Source organism: Terrapene carolina, unplaced genomic scaffold (genome assembly GCF_002925995.2).
Source record: "Terrapene carolina triunguis isolate 2854851 unplaced genomic scaffold, T_m_triunguis-2.0 Scaffold146, whole genome shotgun sequence".
Taxonomy (NCBI): domain Eukaryota; kingdom Metazoa; phylum Chordata; order Testudines; family Emydidae; genus Terrapene; species Terrapene triunguis.
The window spans coordinates 896,209-917,487 of NW_020664497.1; the positions used below are offsets into that span (position 1 = coordinate 896,209).

Sequence of the window (21,279 nt, forward strand, 5' to 3'; positions counted from 1 at the left end):
GATATTCTCCTTATGGGAGTATGGTTCTCTCTGTTGAGCTCTGGCTGGATACTTGCTTCTTGAGTTCTAAGACTTTCCCAAGTTCTCAGGTGCCTCAGAGTCATAGAATCATAGACATGTAGGGCTGGAAGAGACCTTCAGACGTCATATAGTCCAGCCCCCTTCACTGAGGCCAGGACCAAGCATACTTAGACCATCCCTGAGAGGTGTTTGTCTAACCTGTTCTTTAAAACCTCCAATGACGAGGATTCCACAACCTCCCTTCGAAGCCTATTTCATTGCTTAGCTATCCTTATAGTTTGAAAGTTTTTTCCTAATATCTAACCTAAATCTCCCTTGCTTCAGATTAAGCCAATTACTTCTTGTCCTACCTTCAGTGGACATGGAGAGCAATCACTCACTGTCTTCTTTTTATAACAGCCCTTAACATATTTGAAGACTTATCATATTCCTCCTCATTCTTCTTTTCTGAAGACTAAACATGCCCAGTGTTTTTTTAACCTTTCCTCATAGGTCCGGTTTTCTAAACCTTTTTGTTGCTCTCCTCTGGGCTCTTTCTGATTTGTCCACATCTTTCCTAAAGTGTGGTGACCAGAATTGGACACACTACTCCCATTGAGGCTTCATCAGTGCTGAGTAGATTGTATTGCCTCATGCTGGGAAAAGAGGAAATTCCCAGACACATGATATTTGAAGACAACAGATGGATCAGTAGAGACTCCTGGACCTTCTTAGGGCTGGAGATGGAATTCAGTATGATTTTATGGTTGACTGGGAAAGGTGAGGAAGAAAGGAAGAATATTAATCTATTGATTTAAACTTTTTTGGAAGTCTTAAAGGTTTGAATTCATCTTCTCATTTGGAATAAGGCTGGTGCTTAGGCTTTCTGAACCATTTTCTTCCTGGTGACCAATTAAAAAATCCTTTACAGCAATAATAGTCTAAAAGTCCACAGTACCTTTCATCGTGAATGATCCCTATGTATATGTAGAGATAATGATCTCACCACTGATGTGCAGCTACAGGTCTGTCTCATTTTACGCTGGGGTTACGTTCCGCAGTCAGCGCCTAAAGCGAAAATCGCATATAGTCAAAATTACATTAAGTGTAATGGCGGGCGGAATCGCCCACACTACAGAAACAGTATTTAAATTGTTATTTTTCTCTTTTTTTTGTTTTTTGTTTTGTTTTTGCCGACCGCGTAAAACTGAAATCGCATGTGTTAAATGCGCCTAAGATGCGACAGACCTGTATCTCTGTGTTGGAATATGGCAGTGATGTTACTAGGGCAGCACTACCCCATTTTTTATAGACGAAGAGAGAGCCAATATCATTATCCAACTAAAATTGCAGCAGGAAATTAGGTAGACAGTGCAAAAACTGAGGGCCAGGTTCTTACAGGGCCATATAGTGGGACTGTTGGAGGGCATAAAGGGGCTTCCCCTACCTCTTGAGCATCAGCATTTCCATGGCTCAGAAACCAAATAGATGTTAATGATTTCACGGCTCTCCTGGGCTGTATTCAAGTTAGTGATTTAAAAGAGAGCTTGTGTATCGCAATACCAGTCCCCAGTGTTTCATTTCTTTAAATATAGCAGCACGTCTTTCCTTATGGTTTTCCTCTTACTGACATCACACTAAAGTCATGTGTGGCCATCCCAAAAACACTTGCTAGATTATTTTAATTTTCATGCCTTAGGAAACTTGAAAATCATATGAATTAAGCTGCAGCCTTACTTTTGTTACTTGAAAGATGCAAATTCTTGTGACAGTCATGCAAACTGCTGTGGGGGAAAACACAGAACGGGTTGTGCAAGTTGACACTTTGCTTAACATCACCTCTATCCCTGCTATACCGACAAAAGAATGACCGAGAGAGCACAGGCAACAGGAACAGAACTAATAACTTGCACTTCTATTTTGCCTTTCATCTAAGGATCTCAAAGCACTTTGCAAACACTGAAATGAATAAGCCTAACCCAATCCCCTTGTGAGCCTGGTATAGGATACATATGTGTTGGGATCACTTGATCCTCCCCTTTAACACAGCCACTTCAGGGTACCGTATAACAGTGTTTCGTGGTGCACAGCTGTCAAGGCTGAATCCCCACTCTGTCACCCCGAGTATAGGAAGTGGGGGCCCGGAAAGATTCGAAAAATTAATACTTGCCACTCCAGGCTTGTATTACACTCCCAAGGTTAAAGCTTTTCTTTGACCTTGGCTTGGTAAACGCTGTCACCACCCAACTGCAAAAAAAACCCCTTTGAACCCGGGAAGGAACACTTGAGAATTCCTCCCTGTGGGGTACCCTCAAGCCCTTTCATTCCCCTCCCCCCCAGGGAAGAGCTGAGAAAGAAAACAAAGGAAATTAGCTGTGCTACCAGCTAATCAAACAACATGTACAAACCTCTTAGGGCACCAAAAATCCAATCCTGTGCTTAAAAAAAGGTAAATTTTATAAAAACAAAAAAAACAAAAAAACAAAAAGGAAAAAAATACATCTGAAACTTAGGCTTTTGCTAGATTTTAAAAGAGCAATTCCAAAAATTAAGCACCCAAGCTAGCTTTCTTGGGGGTTCAGCTTAAAGGTTACAAGCAAACAAAAGCATCAGGGGTTAACACAGAGGAGATCCACAAGCCAAAATAAGAAATAAATCTGATTGTGTCTAACTAAACATTCCCCCATCCAAATAATTTCTTCTTGATACGGAAGATACCTTTTCATATCTGGTTCAAACCTTACACAGCATTCCTGCTATCACATTGCTGCTCGTGTCCCTGCAGCCCAAAGAACAGACCAAGGAAGAGTTTCTTTTCCCATTTTAAACAGTTCTGGCCATTGGCTCTTTTGGTCAGATGCCCACTTTATTTTTCTTTACCTGGGGGACTTTTTAACCCTTTACAGGTAAAGCAAGTAAAGAACAGTTACCAAGAGGGATTTTACAGCTACCCCCCCTTATTTGTCACAACAGCTACATTAAATAACAGTTTAGGACAGGAAGTAAGGAAGGGTACCATATTCATCTGAAATTTCAAGATAATATTGGTATACAGAACTTAATTACCTGGATCAAAATTTTGGTCAGGAGACAGGGTTAAGCTCCCTGGTACTTATTAAAAGTTGATGACCACAAGTGGTCAGGACTTTAGTTTTATGTCTCATCTGAAAGTTAGACTACCCCTGTCCTAGTAGAGCACAGCATATGTGCAAATAAGCCTTGAACAAATTAGCCATATTGCATATGTTCTCAACCATGTCACCCAATCAGCAGAAATAGTCTCTTAATGTTTGTTTAAAATTAGAATGGGATTCAAACCTATCTGGGGAAATCTATTTTGTAAATACCTTTGGGAACTTCAGTGAAGAAGTTATACAGGCTTTACGCTCTTTGAATGTTCTTAGAGACAGCAAGACCACACAGAAAAGGAGGGCTGAGGTTTAAAATATCTTTTGGAAGATAGCATTGTTGGGGGTGAGGATGGGCAGCTAGGACCATCCAAGGACATTGAGTTGAAGGGAAAAGGCCAGTCCTTCTGAGGCTTTAGCCTTCTTTTGGCAAGAAAAGAACAAGGAGCATCTGTTGGAGTCATGGATGGGCCGTTCACAGAGTTCAGCACCACAGGGACATAGTGGTTCATCAACTTTCTTTCATCAAGATGGGTCCAAACATCTGGAATAGAATTTCAATAGGAACTGTGCATAAAAAGTCACTTTCCAAAAGTGGATACAAAGAATATATATTCATGTATAAAAGGATTCATTTTCCCTGTAATTGACATATTCAAGTTGTTCTACACATTCATCATCATTCCAGAGGAGTATATACTTGTCCTCCCAGGTGGAAGGACAGACTTTCAGATTGCAGCAGTGGCCATTAAAGGTTTAGACATAAATATCTTTGGTTTATGTATTTTTAACTGTAACTTTCAAAAAATCAGGTGAAATATGGCAAGAGGATGTTCTTGTGATTAAAGCACTGCGCTGGGACTCGGGCAATCTAGGTTCAAAACCCAACTCAGCATAAATGACCTGTTTGACCTTGGGCAAGTCTCATCATCTTTTACCTGTGTAATCTCAGTTCTCAATCTGTAAAGTGGAGATTTCCCCCACTCCCATCCTTTGCCTGTTTTGTCAATTTAGATTTTAAACTCTTTCACGAAGGAATTGTCTCTTAGTATGTGTATGTACAGCGCCTAGCATGATGGGACTTCAAATTTGGTTTGGGCCTGTAGGTGCTTCTGTAATATCATTAATGTATTCTTGCAGTCCCTTGATTTCTCTAGGACTTTATGGTCTAAAAAGAGATAAGTAGGAAATTGACGCAGAGCAGTGTAAATGGGAAGATAAAAAAACAGAATAAAAGCTAAACAAAAGGGAAAGGTTTTGTTTCAGTGGAGGTTAATCCTATATTGGTCCTACAGGGCCAAGTTCATAGCCATGTGCTGATGACTTTAAAAATTAAATAGTCCTATACTGTAAGTGCAACATGCTGCTCTCATCTGGCTCTTAACTGTAGTGTTTTTGGTTTCCTTTTATTTTAAATCCTAATCTAGTTCTTGACACAGAAGAGTATCAGAGACTCAACGTTTTAGTGCGACTAAAACCCTTTTTCCTCCCCCAATGGTGTAGGTATGCTTTGCCTGATTTCTATATCACAGCACTCTGTGAAGCAATCCGCATATCCAATAAATTCCCATAGGAGAGATGCTCCTGGAGGGCCCCCAGTCACCATGGTGTAAATCACAAATGACAAGTACATGAAGCCTGTCACTGAGCACTTGCTGATGGGTTTGAAGCAGTAGCCTACTGTGTGCAGAGAATATCAAGATGCCAAGTTGGTCTCCATCAGTCAACATGAGTTGCAGAGTTCCTAAAACTTTTCTAATTAAAGATATAAGAAGTTTGATCATAGCCAGAAATCGTGATTGCAAAGGTTTCTTTGTATGTTTATTTCATGTCTTCCCTATAGGTCTCTCACTTGCTTAACTAATATTGCTTGTTAAAGAAAAATTGCTCCTGGATTTTACCCATGTGCAGTGTTTTTAGGGGAAGATTTTTCAGAGGTTAAAGGGCAGTTAGGCGCCCAGTGCCCATTGACTTTCAACAGGAGTTAGGCATCTATCTGCTTTTTGTGCCTTTGAAAATCTAACCCATAAATTTTATGTTATACCAGTTCAATCACTTACTCTTGTCCAATATTTTAGATCAACTGTAAGTGTAGAGGAGTCAAACTAACACACCAGATTTACACACACACACACACACACACACACACACACACACACACACACACAGAGCCTCCAAATTTGAATTGGTTTGGCTCTGCATCTTTGGTTTTTTTTAAATGGGATTGTGCACTAGTAACATGGCAGAAGCTGGTGGTAGTGGGGAAGATCCAGATTTGGGAATGAATTTAGGTTTTCTGTAACTTGAGTGGATGTGCTTGCTTTCTGCTGGGCGCATGCAGGCTACATTGTAGAATGACCTTTGTTGGTCTCCGTGTAACATGCAGCAAACTTAGGAAAAAAACAAAAGGGGACAAAATGAGGCAAAAAGGGGTGGGGTGAGGATTTTTTATTGATAAACTAACAAGAAAGCAGGGATCAATATAGACAGATCTCACAGGAAAAAGATGCACTCTCACTTTTCAAATCTCACTATGTAATTAGGTATGCAGTGGAATTGTGTAGCCGTGTTGGTCCCAGGATATTAGAGAGACAAGGTGGGTGAGGTCATATCTTTTATTGGACTAACTTCTGTTGGTGAAAGAAACAAGCTTATGAGCTACACAGAATTTTTCCTTAGGTCAGTGACCTGAACTCTGAGTGGCTCGAAAGCTTCTCTCTCTCCAACAGAAGTTGGTCCAATAAAAGATATTACCTCACCCACCATGTCTCTGAGGGTAATTAGGTTGCAGAGAGAGTGTATCTGTACAAGGAACAGAATTCACACCAAACTGTCATGTTTTCAGTTGGTTTCTTCTCAGGTCTTTGTGTCTGAGCAATGGTAAGTGTACATGTCCAAAGAATTTTCTAATAAAACCTTTGGACAGCAGAGACTGACTATACCAATCTGCTGCTCTATTTGGTATGTGTTGGATGGGATGGCTCTTTCATATTACACTACCATTATCTGAAGATAAATGCTTAGACTCTGTTTAAAATTTAAATGTATGACTTCAGCATAAGCAAACAACTCTTACAGATGTCCTCTCTAAAGATAGTGAACCATATTCTTTGTCAGTTATAGCCCTGTAAATCCATAGTAGCTCCACTGAAGTGGCCCAGCTTTGCCGTGGTGAAACAGAGGGTAGAATTTAACTTCTTGGTTTTTAATTGCTGTAGGTGTTCGGTATTTTAAGATGCAATTGGTTTTTATGGTTGGCTGCCAGTGGGCAAGTGCAACACAAGTACAGTTAAATGTGAAATTGTTGAAAATAACTTGGAGTCAAGTTGTACCTGGCCAGTCTGCAGGTGTGAATGGGAGTAGAGGGCGCACAGAGCCTTCAACCCCTGCATGGGACCCAGACATTAATCTAGTGCTTGCACTCCTGAGGCTAGCACTGCCTGTGATATTAGTCTGCCTAAAGATAACGGATACAGAGTTTCCATTGGCTTCCTACCCCTTTACACATGGAGTAGAGTTGGATCTGCCCAGGCTAGAGCACATACTGCCCCCATCAAAGGATGCAGCAAAAGAGTCTCAGGCCCACACTTTCTGGGGCCTCTGAAGAAGCTGTGGTACAGTGCCTCCAGTAGCTCCCTCTGAGGCACTGCAGCTTCACACCCTCCATACTGTGGAACTGTGCTTTAAATGTTCAATTTTACCCTTTGACTAAGCAGAGTGGTCTGTCTGTCATAACCACTGTCTTCACCTTGTATTGCAATTTAGGCCCATGTGGTGTCATTCTCCATTGCTGTAGGAATATTTGTGCTCTCACTAGTCTTATGACCCATGTAAGTGGGAGCACTGGGATGGCGGGGGGAGGGTTGGGGGTGGATTTTCACAAATAAGCCATTAACTGTGGGACATAAGTAGGGGGAAATATCTTGAAGTTAAGATAGGTCATTAAAAGGAGACGATTATTACATGCCTTGTATTTAACTGCATTTTCATGAACTCTGACTCTGCTTGAAATCTTGCATTTTAAAGCTGCACAACAAAGCCCTGTAGCAGATGTAAATACTCTAGCAGTTTGCAATTAATGTGTCTTAGCACAGCTGCTGAGCGTGAATTACAGTAGCTGGTTTGTATTCTAATAACTTTTTGTTTGTTTTTTGTCTTTTGCAGTCATTATCACCCCAGTCCCTGCAGTAGAATTGGGGCTTTACAGCACTGCCACAGATCTCTTCCAACAAGAGCAGGCATTTGTTCTGCATCTACTAAGTGATGCCCACATTGCCTGTTGTGAGGATACTGTTGGGTTTGGAACATGACAGATTTTAGGAACAGGCAACAAGCATTCTGGCCTGTTACATTCCAAAGTGTGCAAAATGTAATTTATACTGAAAATCAGACAGCTGTCAGTTTGTGTGCTTCCCACTGCATTTAACCATGATCTTTCTGAATACCTGGGTAAAACTTGAGTCTGTATTCAGAATCCATGTTTACATTTGTTTGAGTATAGAGAGGCAGTGTTGTCTAGTGGGTATAGCATGAAACTAGGGAAACCTTGGCTCTAGTCCCAGCCCTGTTACTGACTTGCTGACCTGATGGCAAAGTCATGTGGCCTTTGTGCAACTCAGTGTTCCCTGCCTACCTTGGACTTCACTACAGCGGAGGGAACAGTGATTGGAAGTGCCCCAGATCAGGTGCATCTGAGCTGAGATGTCCAAAAAGAAGGAAAGCAGAGACTTTGCAGCATGCTCCCTCCCTTTCTTATCCCAGTCCCATGGACCCTGTGGAGTTCTGGCTCTGCTGGATGGGAGGAGCTAGGGAGAGAACCGTTCTCTCCTGCTTATCCTCCTGGAAACCTGCAGCGATTCTCCTGTTTGCATTAGCTTAAGCAGAGATACCCTCTCCGCAGTAGAAGTGCTCCCCATGCCTGCTCCCCTCACCACAGTATTGGGACAGATGTCAGTGAAGAACGCAGAGGGGCATGACTCTTGAGGAAGGTTTTAGCCTCTTATCTCTGAGGAGAGAGCACTTTTGCTGCATTGCCTCCAATAACTTGTCTAAAACTTTTTATTTTCTTTGCTCAGTTTTGCACACCTAAGGAATTATCCACGGATTTGCAGATCCCGTTGGCTTTGTAGTAATAATCACATCTTTAGAATCTCTTGAAATGTTCTGAAAATTTAGGCATTAGCTTAAAGTTACACAGGACAAGAACGTGTAGGATAGGATTCTGTAACCAAGGAAAGGAAACGGGGAATGACTGTTAACAGCCAAATGCTTATTCAATAAATAAGCATTTCCAAAGTGCCATTCACCACATTATCCAGTCACAATTTGGTAAATAAAATGTATATTAAAAGATCCTAGAAAGATCCAGTTTACAGATATAAAAGACCAGCCACAGCAAATGATTCCAACCAGCACCTGTATAAATGTACAGGCACATTCATAGCATTGTGCAGGCTTGCGTAATGCAGAAGGTGGACAAATAGTTTGTTGAACTGAACCCTAAATATTAACTATAAATATATTTATAGTTACTTTTATTAAAAGGGTGGCTTCTATCTAGATTTGTGTATAAAAATGTTTACTACCAGGAGAAAAAAATAGTGTTAATACCTTAACTTTTTCATGGAAACTGAAGTTTCCACATGATGTTGTTGACTGGGACTACTAGCGTAAGGAAGAGTTTGCAGGGATTGGATCCTATATGTATAAACAAATGTCTGCTAATCCTTCTAGCAGAAGTGGTCCTATTGAAAACACTGTTGCACTTCATGAGTAAACATTCTTGATACATATTCTGCTCTCTTTTATTTAATTAGTTGCAATAGAAAGGTGGTGTCTTAGATTATGGAAAACAGAATATAATTCTAATCAGGATCTTTTCCTTTTTCTTTCTACCTGTTTGTTTTTAGGTTTTGAACTTGGCTTTGCCATGGCAAGTCCCAATGCTCTGGTGTGCTGGGAAGCGCAGTTTGGTGACTTCCACAACACTGCACAGTGCATAATAGACCAGTTTATCAGCTCAGGACAGGCTAAGTGGGTTCGACACAATGGGATTGTGCTGCTTTTGCCACATGGAATGGAAGGAATGGTAAGGCTTTCACTGATTGGAACAATAAATGTGCTTTGACATAAAGTAGTAGAATAGAAACTACAGAACCTTTTATTCCTTTTTTGCAGCGTACAAATGCAGTTTCAGGATCTTATAACTTTTATGAAAAAAAAAGAGTTTATTGCTGACATACGTTAGACTGTTCTTCTATCTCAAAAATAAATGTGCTTGCAGTGACCAGTTTTGACAATTGGCCAAGAACGAGAACAAAAGGAAAACAGCATTGCTATATTTCTGAACATTCAGTCTCCCTCTCCTTGTGCCCTCCTCCGAATGGGTTATTTTGCAGAGGTATCTGCCATTGTTCCCCTACTATTTGAAAGACTTATTTGGTCAATACAACGTGTGTCAATGCAAAAAAATTATTTTTTCTTCATTAGAGCTTTGTGGTTATGAAAAATTAACTTAAAATGAAAAGTTCCTAGAAAGAGCAAAGTATAAAGGAGGCGGCTTGGGATTCTCGGGTACAGTTAAAATTTCAATAGGTTTTTACAACACTTGTTTCACTTTATTTTATGATGACATGAAACAAACCTCAGATACATGTGTTTTACCCGTATAAACTTTACTTTTAAGTTAGAACATTGTTCCAAGGGGTTTTTATGCAGCTTGCAAACAAATACATTCTTTTAAAAATGTTGATGATTTGGATGACTTGGAGGAAATAAGAAATCTGCTCTTTTAGGGAGAGAGCCCCTTTGAATGGCTGCCCACTTCTCTTCTCAGTAACTCCTAGTGAGCTAGCCACGAAAGGTCTGGAACCAGATCTATATAAACTCTGCATGTAACTTTCCTCTGTTCTGAAGTTGGATTTAGCAGTAGGATCACTTTCAGGCATCTTTTAAATTATTTTTAAAAGTGACATAAACATTCTGCTCTGTGTTATTTGAAATAGTTATTTCCTTTTAGAATGCACTGACACTCAGTGTATTATTTAATGTATGTTTACAGTATTTCTGTTAACAAATACATGATACTGATGTGGTTGCCATAGCTGTAAATGTTCTCTTTCATTCACTTTAAGTGTACATAAAGGCATTTCTTCTTGTTCCTATTCTGTTTCTATACATTTAATTCCATGCAATTATAACCTTTCCTTGCACACTGCTGTTGGTTCGTGCCCATTGGGTGATTTTCTGTATGGATTTTCTGTTTATACAAGAGCACAGTCCTGTTGACAAATATCCTAGTGAATTCAGCTTTGTTTGAGTAAGGACTGTAAGATCATGCCCAAGATGGAACCTAAGGACTCTTCAAAAGCAAAAAAACAAAGACTCCAGCATGAAATCTGTTAGGGACAGGATGGTTTGGCGAGGTATTGGTAATGGGATGGGACTCCTTTCACGTCTAGGTCGCTAGCTAACATACAGCCTGGCTGGTTGTGATTGAAGGACTTCGCTGACTGATAGCTCCTTGGTGGCTCATGTGCAACTAGCTAATGGATTCTGTACAGGTCCTGTTGGACAGGGGGTCTGAAACCTTCCCCCTACCCCGCCCCCCCTCCAGTAACTGACAGTCTTGTTAGCAGTTTCAGCAAAGAAATTAAACATAGACAATGAGCGGAGTCTGGTTTGAGGATTATCACTGAAGCTTCGGGGGGGGGACGAGGGGAAGCTTGCATCTTTGCTGTCTCCTCTGTAGATCACTTCTGTTTCCAGTGCAGTGAATTCAGCATGTTTATTGAATACTACATTCATTTGTAAACCATTTTAAATGTTTTTAAAATAGGAGGAGGTTGCTCCGTGTGTGTGTGTGTAAGAATTATGATTTGCAGCACATGAATAGATGGCAACAGGAGTGGTACTAACAATATTAGACTCACAATGTGCCAGAACTGTGTGGCTTTATGGTTCTCATCCACTAATGAGAAGACAAGTTTGCACCACAAAACTGAGGCCAGTTTGCAAGAGAAGTTATACAGAACACAGATATGCTAGCTGCTCCATCTTAGTGTTCCTTTTGTGCCTAGGGCAGATACTGAGTGTTTTGTTAGGGGCTCGCTCTGCCGGTACAACAGGGAGGAGTCAAGCAGTACACATCACTTTCCCCTGTTCTTTTAGCAACAGTTTCTAAGGCTATGTCTACACTACGCACCTTTTAGAGACACAGCCGTGCCATTACAGCAGTGCCACTAAAAGGCGTGCAGTGTAGCCGCTGTTTGTTGGAAGGAGAAAGCTCTCCTGCTGACAAAAAACTTCCACCCCAATGAGCAGCGGTAACCTTGCTGGCAGGAAAGCTCTCGTGCTGACAAAGCACTGTTCACACTGGCGCTTTTTGTCGGCAAAACTTTTGTCATTCGGGGTGGGTTTTTTTCGTACCCCTGAATGATAAAAGTTTTGTCGTTCAGGTTCCAGTGTAGACAAAGTCAAAGCCATCACTGTGGTGTTCTCTGGGATTTCCCATTGTGACATCAGTGCAGTAACAAACAGAAGGTGGTGCGTAAGGGAGTGAGCCCTGGTTTGTAAGTGGAATTAACTAACATACGAGTTGAAAGGTTAAATGCAGTTATATCTCTAGGATGAGATACCTTATGGTTTTCTCTGGTATGAAAGCCCTTCTTAATCATAAATATTTGTCACCCTTACAAACAATGACACCCAGCATCAGCAATAAATAAAACCACACACCATATTATTTTGCTGATTGCAATTAACTCTCTCCAACCTTATTAATAAGGGAGAAGAGTGGGAGTCGGGAGACAATGGGTTCTGTTCCATTCCCTACCACTAACTTACTCTGTGACCTGTGTTCCTGTTTCCCCATTGTAAAATGGGGACCAATTATGCTTACCCACTTCAGTAAAGTGCCTTGAGATTTAGTGAAAAGCACTGTCTGAGTGATAGATATTTTAACTATAGCAGAACATAAAATTCCTATAAAAAGGTTTTATGGAGTAATTGGCTTAGCTATGCCAGTTAAACTTTACTCAACCTAACATGGGTTACCAGTGACTCTGCAGGGAATTGGCCAAAGTACATATACCCATCTAGAGCATCCTGTCTTATGTCAAACTGGTGTGCTAGTGGGAGAAGAGAGAAGTTCCCTTCTCCTCCATACACACTCATGCTGCTGTAGGGTAGGACTGTAACCTAGTGCTCAAGACATAAATAATTGGAGGACCCAGCTTCTGCCTTAGCAGGTGATCCATGGTCTCAAGCAGGGCCGGCTCCAGGCACCAGCGCAGCAAGCTGGTGCTTGGGGTGGCCCATGGAAATGGGTGGCACGTCTGGGTCTTCGGCAGCGGGTCCCTGAGTCCCTCTCGGAGGGAAGGACCGGCCGCCGAATTGCCGCCAAAGAATGAAGCGGCACGGTAGAGCTTTTTTTTTTTTATTATTCTCTTCGCCACTTGGGGCGGATAAAAAGCTGGAGCCGGTCCTGGTCTCAAGCGTGCAAGACCTACTGGCTTGTGAATGTGTGCTGCTCATTTTTAAATGATCACAGATCTGCACCACACCACCTAACCTCATCTTGCACCATTCTGTCCTGGATTGGCAGGATGGCTAAGTGCCCCAAGCACTCGGTCTCTTGCATCACCTTGCACAACCACATTGAGTATTTAACCTTTAATTAGTGGTAGTGACATTGGAGTTCTATGTAACCCATCTCCATCTGATTGGATGGATACTCAGGATCACAGCTCCTTTACTCAGGGGCACCACCATGTTACCCTCTTCAAAGCTTTCCCTCTTCTCTGATTGTCATTGTTACAGCATTTATCCTCTGCAGGGAGGGTGGGGTGAGCAGCCTGTATCAAGGCTGCTCCATGATGATTAGGCTGACAGGAAGCACTTGTGCAGTGAGTGATCTAGAAAGACATCTAAACTGTTGTTGGTTTTGTTTTAAATGATGTGATTACCAGGGTCCAGAGCATTCTTCAGCCAGGCCGGAGAGGTTTCTGCAGATGAGCAATGATGATTCCGACGCTTATCCAGTAAGTAGATTTGTCAACAGCAATGTCCTTTTTCCTGCTCTGGGCTTTTCAGAGACTTATTTTAAACCAGGTTTTGTTGGGTTTATTGCTTGAGAAATTAATTTATTGCCACCAACCAGCACTTGTCTTCCCCCAACAGCTTGAATATTTTCCTGCAGGATTGGAAGTCACCTTTTAAGACCGCTAGTTGGTGTATTTTAATGTTTAGCTCAAATATTTGCTCTAACTTTCAGCTCATTTGATAAAAATAATAAAGATGACTAGTCTAGTCTGCATTTCATTTGAAAGCTGAGGTCAGATATAATTTGTCTCTGGTAGTATTATTTCTTTATGGGTGTTCCTAGGGGACAGTAACTCTTCAGTTTTATATAGCTGGATGTACCACAAGTCAGTGTCTGTAACACATTTCCAAGGAAGATCAGATGGCACTAAAACCCAATGTTCTTGTAACAGAGCAAACCATCCAGCTGGGAACTTCAGAATGCAGATGCAGTGTAAAAATATCTGCACTGAGTGTGTGTGATGTTATGTTTAGGTGATCAGTTCTCAGTGGTTTTTTTTAATCCTATACATTTTTTTTATTACTATATTTGAATAATATAAGTGCTTTAAAGGTTGATCAAGATATTTTTTTCAGCTAAACTGTAATTCTAAAGATCCACTAGATATTCCCCTTCTCCAAGGTCAACTATTAAACATAGACTTAAAATTCAGCCAGTTAAAAAAAATAGGCTAAAGTAGTCTTGGGTGCTAGATACAGCTGCTCTGCAGCTGTATTCCAGTTTTTATGGTTTTACAGCCCCATTCTCTTCATTTTTTTAAAATGATTATTGTCTCTGCTTTGTGTGTGAAAGACCCACCCAAACAGGGAAAATTGACTGATTATATATTCAGCACTGCCGAATGTACATAGTAAGCAAACTGAAAATTATTATTTGCAATCCTGTAGTGCCCAGGAGCCACAGTTATAGACCAGGACGTGCTGTACAGAGTAAATGACCAGCTCCCAGCCCAAAGAGCTTATTGTCTAAATCAAAGCATAACAGGTGGATGACAAAAAAATATAGGCTGGGAATGTTAGGATGAGTTAACAATAATTACTCACAAAAAACATATGTTAAAAGAACATTATTAAGATTGCAGAGTCAGGCACTCAGAAGTTAGAAAATGCCAGAATGTGCATTATGATAGTCTTTCCTGCCTTCCAATTCCCCATCCAAAGTCAGGGTCATCCCCACTACCCCCTTGTTTTCCTCACCAGCTCTCAGTTAGTCGCCTTGCCTAAGCTGTTGCAGCCTCTCCACCTGGCTCCCAGGCCCAGTCTCCTGGCCTGAGCAGGTCCTTGCTTCCCACATGTTCTAGTTCTCAGTCCCAGCATCCTCCCCAGCCAGTCCCAATCTCCTTGCTCCGTTAATCCCAGCCTCCCCTCCTGTTCCAGCTCCCAGTCTTTTTTACCAATCAGTTTGAGTGTCTTCTTCCCCCATCCCCAGAATCCTTGTGTCTGTCAAGTCTTTTCCATCCCCCACAGTATGGCTCTTATCCCTCTCTGCATTGAAGTCAGTTTCCTCCATGCTACCTTAGCTGAACTGTGAGAGGTTGGGGGCGTGTGCCTCGTGCACAGTTGTCAGAGATTTCCCCCTCAGCAGTACCCAGTGGGGCAGCATGAGCTCCTACTGGTGCCTCATGTCACTACACATGGGTTTGGAGATGGGGTATCAGTGAGATCATCACTGGCTCCTCTCTGGATGGAACCCTACAGAAAAGGTGCCACAACTGTAGAAGACATGAACTGTGCTCTGGGACTGGAACCGGGACTGTGGGAGTGAGCACTTCCAATCCTGCTATTGGGGAGATTCCTGAACAGCATGGTCTCCCTGGTACCGATGGGGTCAGCTCCCCGTGGTCTGAGGAAGAGGACTCTGAGATGGGATCATTTGTGACTCAACCTGACAGTGCTCAGCAGCCCCAGTGGAGTGCCTGCCCACCATGGTATGGGCCAATTGCCTTCACATAGCTGGGTCCCCCCTCCATATCAGTGGCCCTTTTGGATCCCTCGGGGTTTCCCTCCACATTGGAGAGCCTCTCCTCTATCTTCCTGCCTTTCTACATTGGTTAGGTGCTGGGAGCATCTGCAGCAAGGTCACCATTTTTCCTCATCCAGTACCGATACCGTGCAGGGGAAAGTGCTCTCAGGACTCTCCTGTGGAGGAATTGGAGGAGGGACCTCCTCAACAACTCTTAGCTGCTGCTTGTCACCTGATGAGGCGGTAGTGACTGAGACTATTTCCCCCTCTTCGCCCCCAATGATTTCAGAGTCATTAAGACTTGTTGAGGAGGGTTGCTGTAGCTCTGGATATCCAACCAGAAGAGGTGCTGGAAAGATCTCGCAAGCTCATGGATGTTTTAGCCTCTGCAGGACCCACTATGGTAGTTCTCCCTATTAATGAGGCTATCCTGGAACCAGTCATGGTTTTATGGCAGAAGATGCCATCTTCTCTGCCTTCCACTGCTAAAAGGGTGGAGAAAAGATATGTCCCTATAGCCACCCTTCTCAAGGCTCCCTCATAGTCACTGTGGCTAATGAAAAAGCAAGACAGGGACCCCAAGCCTCTGCTCTGAAAGGGAAAGAAGCAAACAAGCTAGATCTGTTCAGCAGGGAACTTTACTCCACAGGATTTGTACAGCTTAGTGTTGCGAACCAGCAGACTCTGCTGGGTTGCTACGATTTCAGCTGGTGGGATAATGTCCTGAAGTTCAAAGACAAGCTTCCTGATGAAGCAAAGCAGGAGTTCACTGTTATGGTGGTGGAGGACAAATTAGTTGCCAGAACAGCATTGCAAGCAAGCCTGGATGCGGCAAACCGCACAGCTTGAGCTATGGCTTCCTCCATCATTATGCAGTGTGCATCTTAGTTGCAGTATTCAGGTCTTCCCTTGGAGGTGCAATAAACCATTCAAGATTTCCCATATGAAGGCCCCTCGCTGTAGACTCCGAGCCCACCTAGAGTTCAAACGGCTTCTGAATCACCTACAGTGGAATGGACCTGTGCTATCACGTGAAGAAAAAACTATTACCAGCCTTTCTGTAACTATTGTTCTTTGAGATGTTTTGCACATGGGCAAGCCATGACCCACCCTCCTTCCCCCCTCTGAGCCTTTCTGGTAGGAAGGAACTGAGAGGGGTCAGGGCAGTGTAGTCCTTGATACCTGCAGTGGCGCAAGGCACCAGAGGGTGCTGATGTTGCTCCAGCGAGTACTGTTGAGGGGAAAATCTCCAACAACTGTGCATGAGGCGCACACGTACCTACAGTGGAATAGACATGTGTAACGCACTTTGAAGAACAGCAGTTATGGAAAGTTAGGTAACTTTTTTCCAGTGCTCAGCCCCACTCATGCTGGGAGCAGCAGTTATAGGGAAAGTCTGGCTTTGCCCTTGTGGCCCTGGGGTAGAGCATGCTCAGTCACTATGTGGGGATGGTGCATGCAGTCTGGTCAGATAAGGAGCTGTGAGGGAATGGAGCACACTCTGTGAGGATGGAATCCTCTGACATTTTGGCTGCCAAATTGCTAATTTTGGCTGCTAAATGCTAAAGACAAGCATGTGTAAACTGATAATTTTTTTTTCTTTTCAAAAGCTTGTATCTTGGCAAATTTGGCAAATTTTTACAGGACTAGCATCCCTTAAACAAAGGCCACCCTCCTACCAAATATGAAGTCCCCGCTCCACAGCATACAGGCACTTGAGCTGTTCAAAAGAAAGGTTGCCAGCATTTTTTAACATGGGGAAAACATTTTCCCCTAGTTTCTTTCTTAGGAATGGCTCAACTGTTTTGGCTGAAACTAAAATAAATAAATAACTCAATCAGCCTGAGGCAGACGCCCAGCATGGAAACATTTAGCACAAACTGTTAAAGTTTGGCAAAATTCTAAACAACTGAAAATAGGGTCTTATAAAAAGTTATGGGAAACCTTAATGGCACTTTCAGCTGCACGGATAATAATAGGATGTTTTAGTATGGGTTAGCTGTGTGCACAATTGGTAGATGTAATAAGCTGACTAGTAGCAATCTCCATGATCACAGTTCATCACCTGCCTACATGTTGTTACCAGATATCTGTAGGCACCATGGTAGAGGTAGGTTTTTATACGCTCTAGTCTTTCTGTTAGAATAATCATACGCATGATTTGTAACAATAATAGGTACAACATTTTCAGATCCAAGTGTGATTTTGTTTTCCTACTTGACTGTCCCATTAGAGCAGTGGTTCTTAACCTTTACTGCAGCCTGCACCCCCCCCCCTTGGTTCTCAAAATATGTTCTTGCCCCCCTTATCAAAAATCATTGAAGTAGGTCAGTTCTTTAAACCTAGATATATCATAACTATAGAATGAAAGAGAGAGAATTATATATATATATATCGCAGTAAAATTAAGAATACAGTAATCATTAAAAAATTATAATAATAAATGTTAATAAATACATAGGTTTGATGAAACAAAGTAGGTGTACTTACATGCCTGTGCATGTCTCGCACCCCCAGAAAGGGCATCTCACACCCCAGGTTAAGAACCATTGCTTTAAAGATACATTTTGAGGTGAAGTAAAGCTCGGGAGAAAGTTTGACTTGAGAAAGAGACGATATTGAGTTGCTGGGGCACTTATCTATATACAACAAAACATTAAGAAAAGAGATCTACTGATGAGGCTTTCAGGAAAGGGGACTATAGGGAGTAGGAAATGGGAGCATGCTGGTTTTCTTGCCTTTAGGGTTTGGTGTACATAGTGATTATGATCCAAAGCCTGCCGAGATCTTGATCAGGTAAATGTGGGAGACCAATCTTGAAGTTCAAGAATGGAGAGTTTGCAGTTTTACTCACTGGTAGTGGTAAGTGCGTCCAAGGTTACTATAGTTCTTTTCTTGTGCCCCAAAATGCATAACATATTGGAGCCTAAAAAAGTGAATTGGGGGCAGAGTTTGGAGGAAGAGAAAGGAGGCAGCTTTTCTGATGTCTTTATTGTCTTTATTAGGAGTTCAGTGCAGACTTTGAAGTTTCCCAGCTCTATGAATGCAACTGGATTGTGGTGAATTGTTCAACTCCAGCCAATTATTTTCATGTCCTCAGAAGACAGATCTTGCTGCCATTCAGAAAACCAGTAAGTAGCTTAATTGATACTGTTGTCTAATTATAATACTAAACCACTTGCATGCAGGGTTTTGTTTGTATATAACATACGACTGAATGGAAGATGTGTGCATTTTAGTATTTCTCAATGAAACTCAAATTGGAGACTGAGGACGTGATTAATGAAATCTCAGCATTGCTTTCTAGAATTGTAAGGCCTGGTTTTCAGCCTAGCTTCCTTTTGTCCATGCAGATGCCCACCTACATGCTTTTTTTAGTACTAATGCCTGGGTGTTGCTCAAATGGCGCTTGTAAATTCTGTCACCTACGGACATAGGTACTAGTGCTTGAAAAGTGTGTGTGTTTGTGCACAAAAGGAGGCCACCTTCTGCAAAACAGGCTCTTATTAGCCTTCTCTGCAATGATTTTTGTCACTCTTACAGACACTTAGAGCTAATGTGCTGCTCTGATGTAAATCACGACTTGTTCTGGTGCAGGGTAGTCCACATTTCAACTGGGGTAAACTGTATAGTATATCACAATTCATATCTTTGCATTGCATCTGCATTAGGGATTTGCTTTGGTATAGCTATACTGGTCGCTAAAACCACAATGCAGACAAGGCATTAAAGATTAAGTTGAACCTAGTCTCTATATAATTAAGTTTTGATGCCCTTATGGTCCAGTTGACAAAGGGCTTGTCTAAGCACTCATTCATTTTGAGATTCTCCTCCTCTCTAGTTCAGGTTTAAGGCCAAATTAGCACACCTCTAATTACTTCTCCAGTCTGGGAAGATTTGTGCTAAGAATGAGACCCTTTCCAAGGGCAATTGCCTTGAGTTACACCAGATCCTAATGTGACTTAAGCTTTGTTCGATGCCATCCCATGAGCACTGAATAGCACAAGTGTTTTTAAGGAATCTCAGTGCAAGTTTCTGAAGCAATTTGGATTCTATACAATTTGAAGCCTAAAATACACTAGTTGGATGTTTATCATTAAACAAACGTGCAAGAGGTTTTTCTGATGGTTCTCTACCATAGTCCAGCTCAAAAATTTATAATTCACACTAATTTTTTGTGTCCTCAGAGGTCAATAGTTATGTAGGCTGGGACTTTCAAAGGACCCTAAGGAGTTAGGGAATTCAGTAGGAGTTGGGTGCCTGGTTGCTCTGGGGCTTTTTGAAAATCCAAGTCATAGAGATTCCTTGTGTCTAAGTTTCAAAAAAATATAGATTTTTTTTCACTGTTTAATTTTATTCCCAAACCCCATTAAGAATCTGTGATAGAGTACCCCATGCAGTATCCATTTGTGTGTCAAGAATAATATTGTGTATGTACAGCAGGCAGTGGATCAAGCAGCAGCTTCTGAGAATTGTAACAATCTGTATTTTACAGCTTATTATCTTTACACCCAAGTCGCTGCTGAGACATCCTGAAGCTAAATCCAGTTTTGACGAAATGGTGTCTGGTAGGTCAAGTTACAAATGTTGTGAACTCACAAGCATCTGTATGCAGTCAGCGTGCCAAACTATATATTCAGAATGCTGAGTATCCAGTCCAGAGAGAGAGCTAACTTCACTTTGAGCAGCTCGCATGCACCTCTCATTGACTGACTTCCCTAGGAGTTGCTGTGTGCAAGGGTGAGAGAGATCTGGCCTGGATTTGGAAATATAATTCTGTGCCAAAATAATCTGCATCCAAATAATGAGAATTCTTAGACTTCAGTTTCAGTATATAGTGGCATATCTCATGGCCAATTGTTCTCTTAACGGGAGGGTGGGGTGGAGGGTGGCGTTCTTCTCTCTGCAGGGATCTTCCCATCCTCCTAAGGTTGTAGGGATCCATTTTCATCACTTGTCTTCATTTAAAAAGTTGAAATGTTCTTTGTACTGCTTTTGACAACTCCATGGTTTTAAATCATTCCCCCTTGCTTCCCTTCGCAGGAGTGGTACTGGTTCCATTGACTTGTCACTTCCTTCCACTCCCAGTTCTGGGCCTGCCTTATCCCACTGCTAACCTACAGCAAGATCCTAGCTAGTAAAAGTGAGACGTTAAGTCAGTGCTTGACAGTCTGAACCTTTGCTCTTTGTGCTGGACAGCACCAGGAAGCAATGGCGGCAAGCCCACCATCTCCATGCAGCCAGGAAAAAAGGAAAGAGGGTGTGAATTTGCCACCCAATGTGGCACATGCAGAGGTGCAGAATAGCTGAGTGATCAGGAAGTGTAAACAAAAGAGCAGGGCCCTCTGCCTAAGGCTGAGTCCTTGGACACACTGGTATTCTAGTATTGTGTTTAAAGGAAGAATTATTGGTCAGATTTTCATCTCCTTAGAGCTTAGATTTGTAACCTTTGTGTCATTTGCACCAACCTCCATGGTAATTAATGAAGCATTTGTTGCCATTTAGTATTTGCTTGGTTTCAACTTTATGTTCTATTCTCTTCTTCTTGAGGAGATTGTCACTAGGAAAAGACAGTGTGTCCTTTGTATGAATGCAGTGCTGATCATCAAAGGGATTTTCCTGGATTTGATTGTGTTGTAGCCCTTAGAATTAGTCAGTCTGGAAACCTCACACTAATGAAATTCAGGATTCATTAATAATTGTGGTCTGGTTCCCTTATATGCTGTCCACTCTTAGTTTCCTGGGTTCCCCATCTATTTTACGTTAGCACACAATAGCGGCCAAAGCTCCTAGTTAATTGCTAATTCAGATGTACTTGTGTTACTGCTGTAGATGACTTTCTTTTATATCTGTGAAGGCTGAGGAGTCTAACTCTAGCTGACCCAATAAAGCACTGATTCTGAGTCATCTTTAATGATGAACTCTGGTTCTCAGTCAGACTGGATAATTCAGACATAAATCAGTTTTTCTTTCATGCATTTATGCCTGTTTTACTCCCCAAGATGAATGACACATTTAGGGTATGTCTACACTACGAGGTTAATTCGATTTTACTTAAATCGAATATGTGGAATCGATATTGCAAAG

The 21,279-nt window shown here is 41.9% G+C and overlaps 1 protein-coding gene across 1 annotated transcript in view; it reads left to right on the plus strand.

The window, feature by feature from the left end:
• The window catches only part of OGDHL (oxoglutarate dehydrogenase like), an 88,826-nt gene extending 68,328 nt beyond the window's left edge, over positions 1 to 20,498 (plus strand). The window contains exons 16-20 of the mRNA XM_029912004.1: positions 9,038 to 9,216; positions 13,097 to 13,168; positions 18,198 to 18,323; positions 19,688 to 19,760; positions 20,392 to 20,498. Of these exons, the coding sequence (XP_029767864.1) occupies positions 9,038 to 9,216; positions 13,097 to 13,168; positions 18,198 to 18,323; positions 19,688 to 19,760; positions 20,392 to 20,498 (557 nt within the window). The remainder of the gene's footprint in view (positions 1 to 9,037; positions 9,217 to 13,096; positions 13,169 to 18,197; positions 18,324 to 19,687; positions 19,761 to 20,391) is intronic.
• Positions 20,499 to 21,279: the final 781 nt, after the last annotated feature.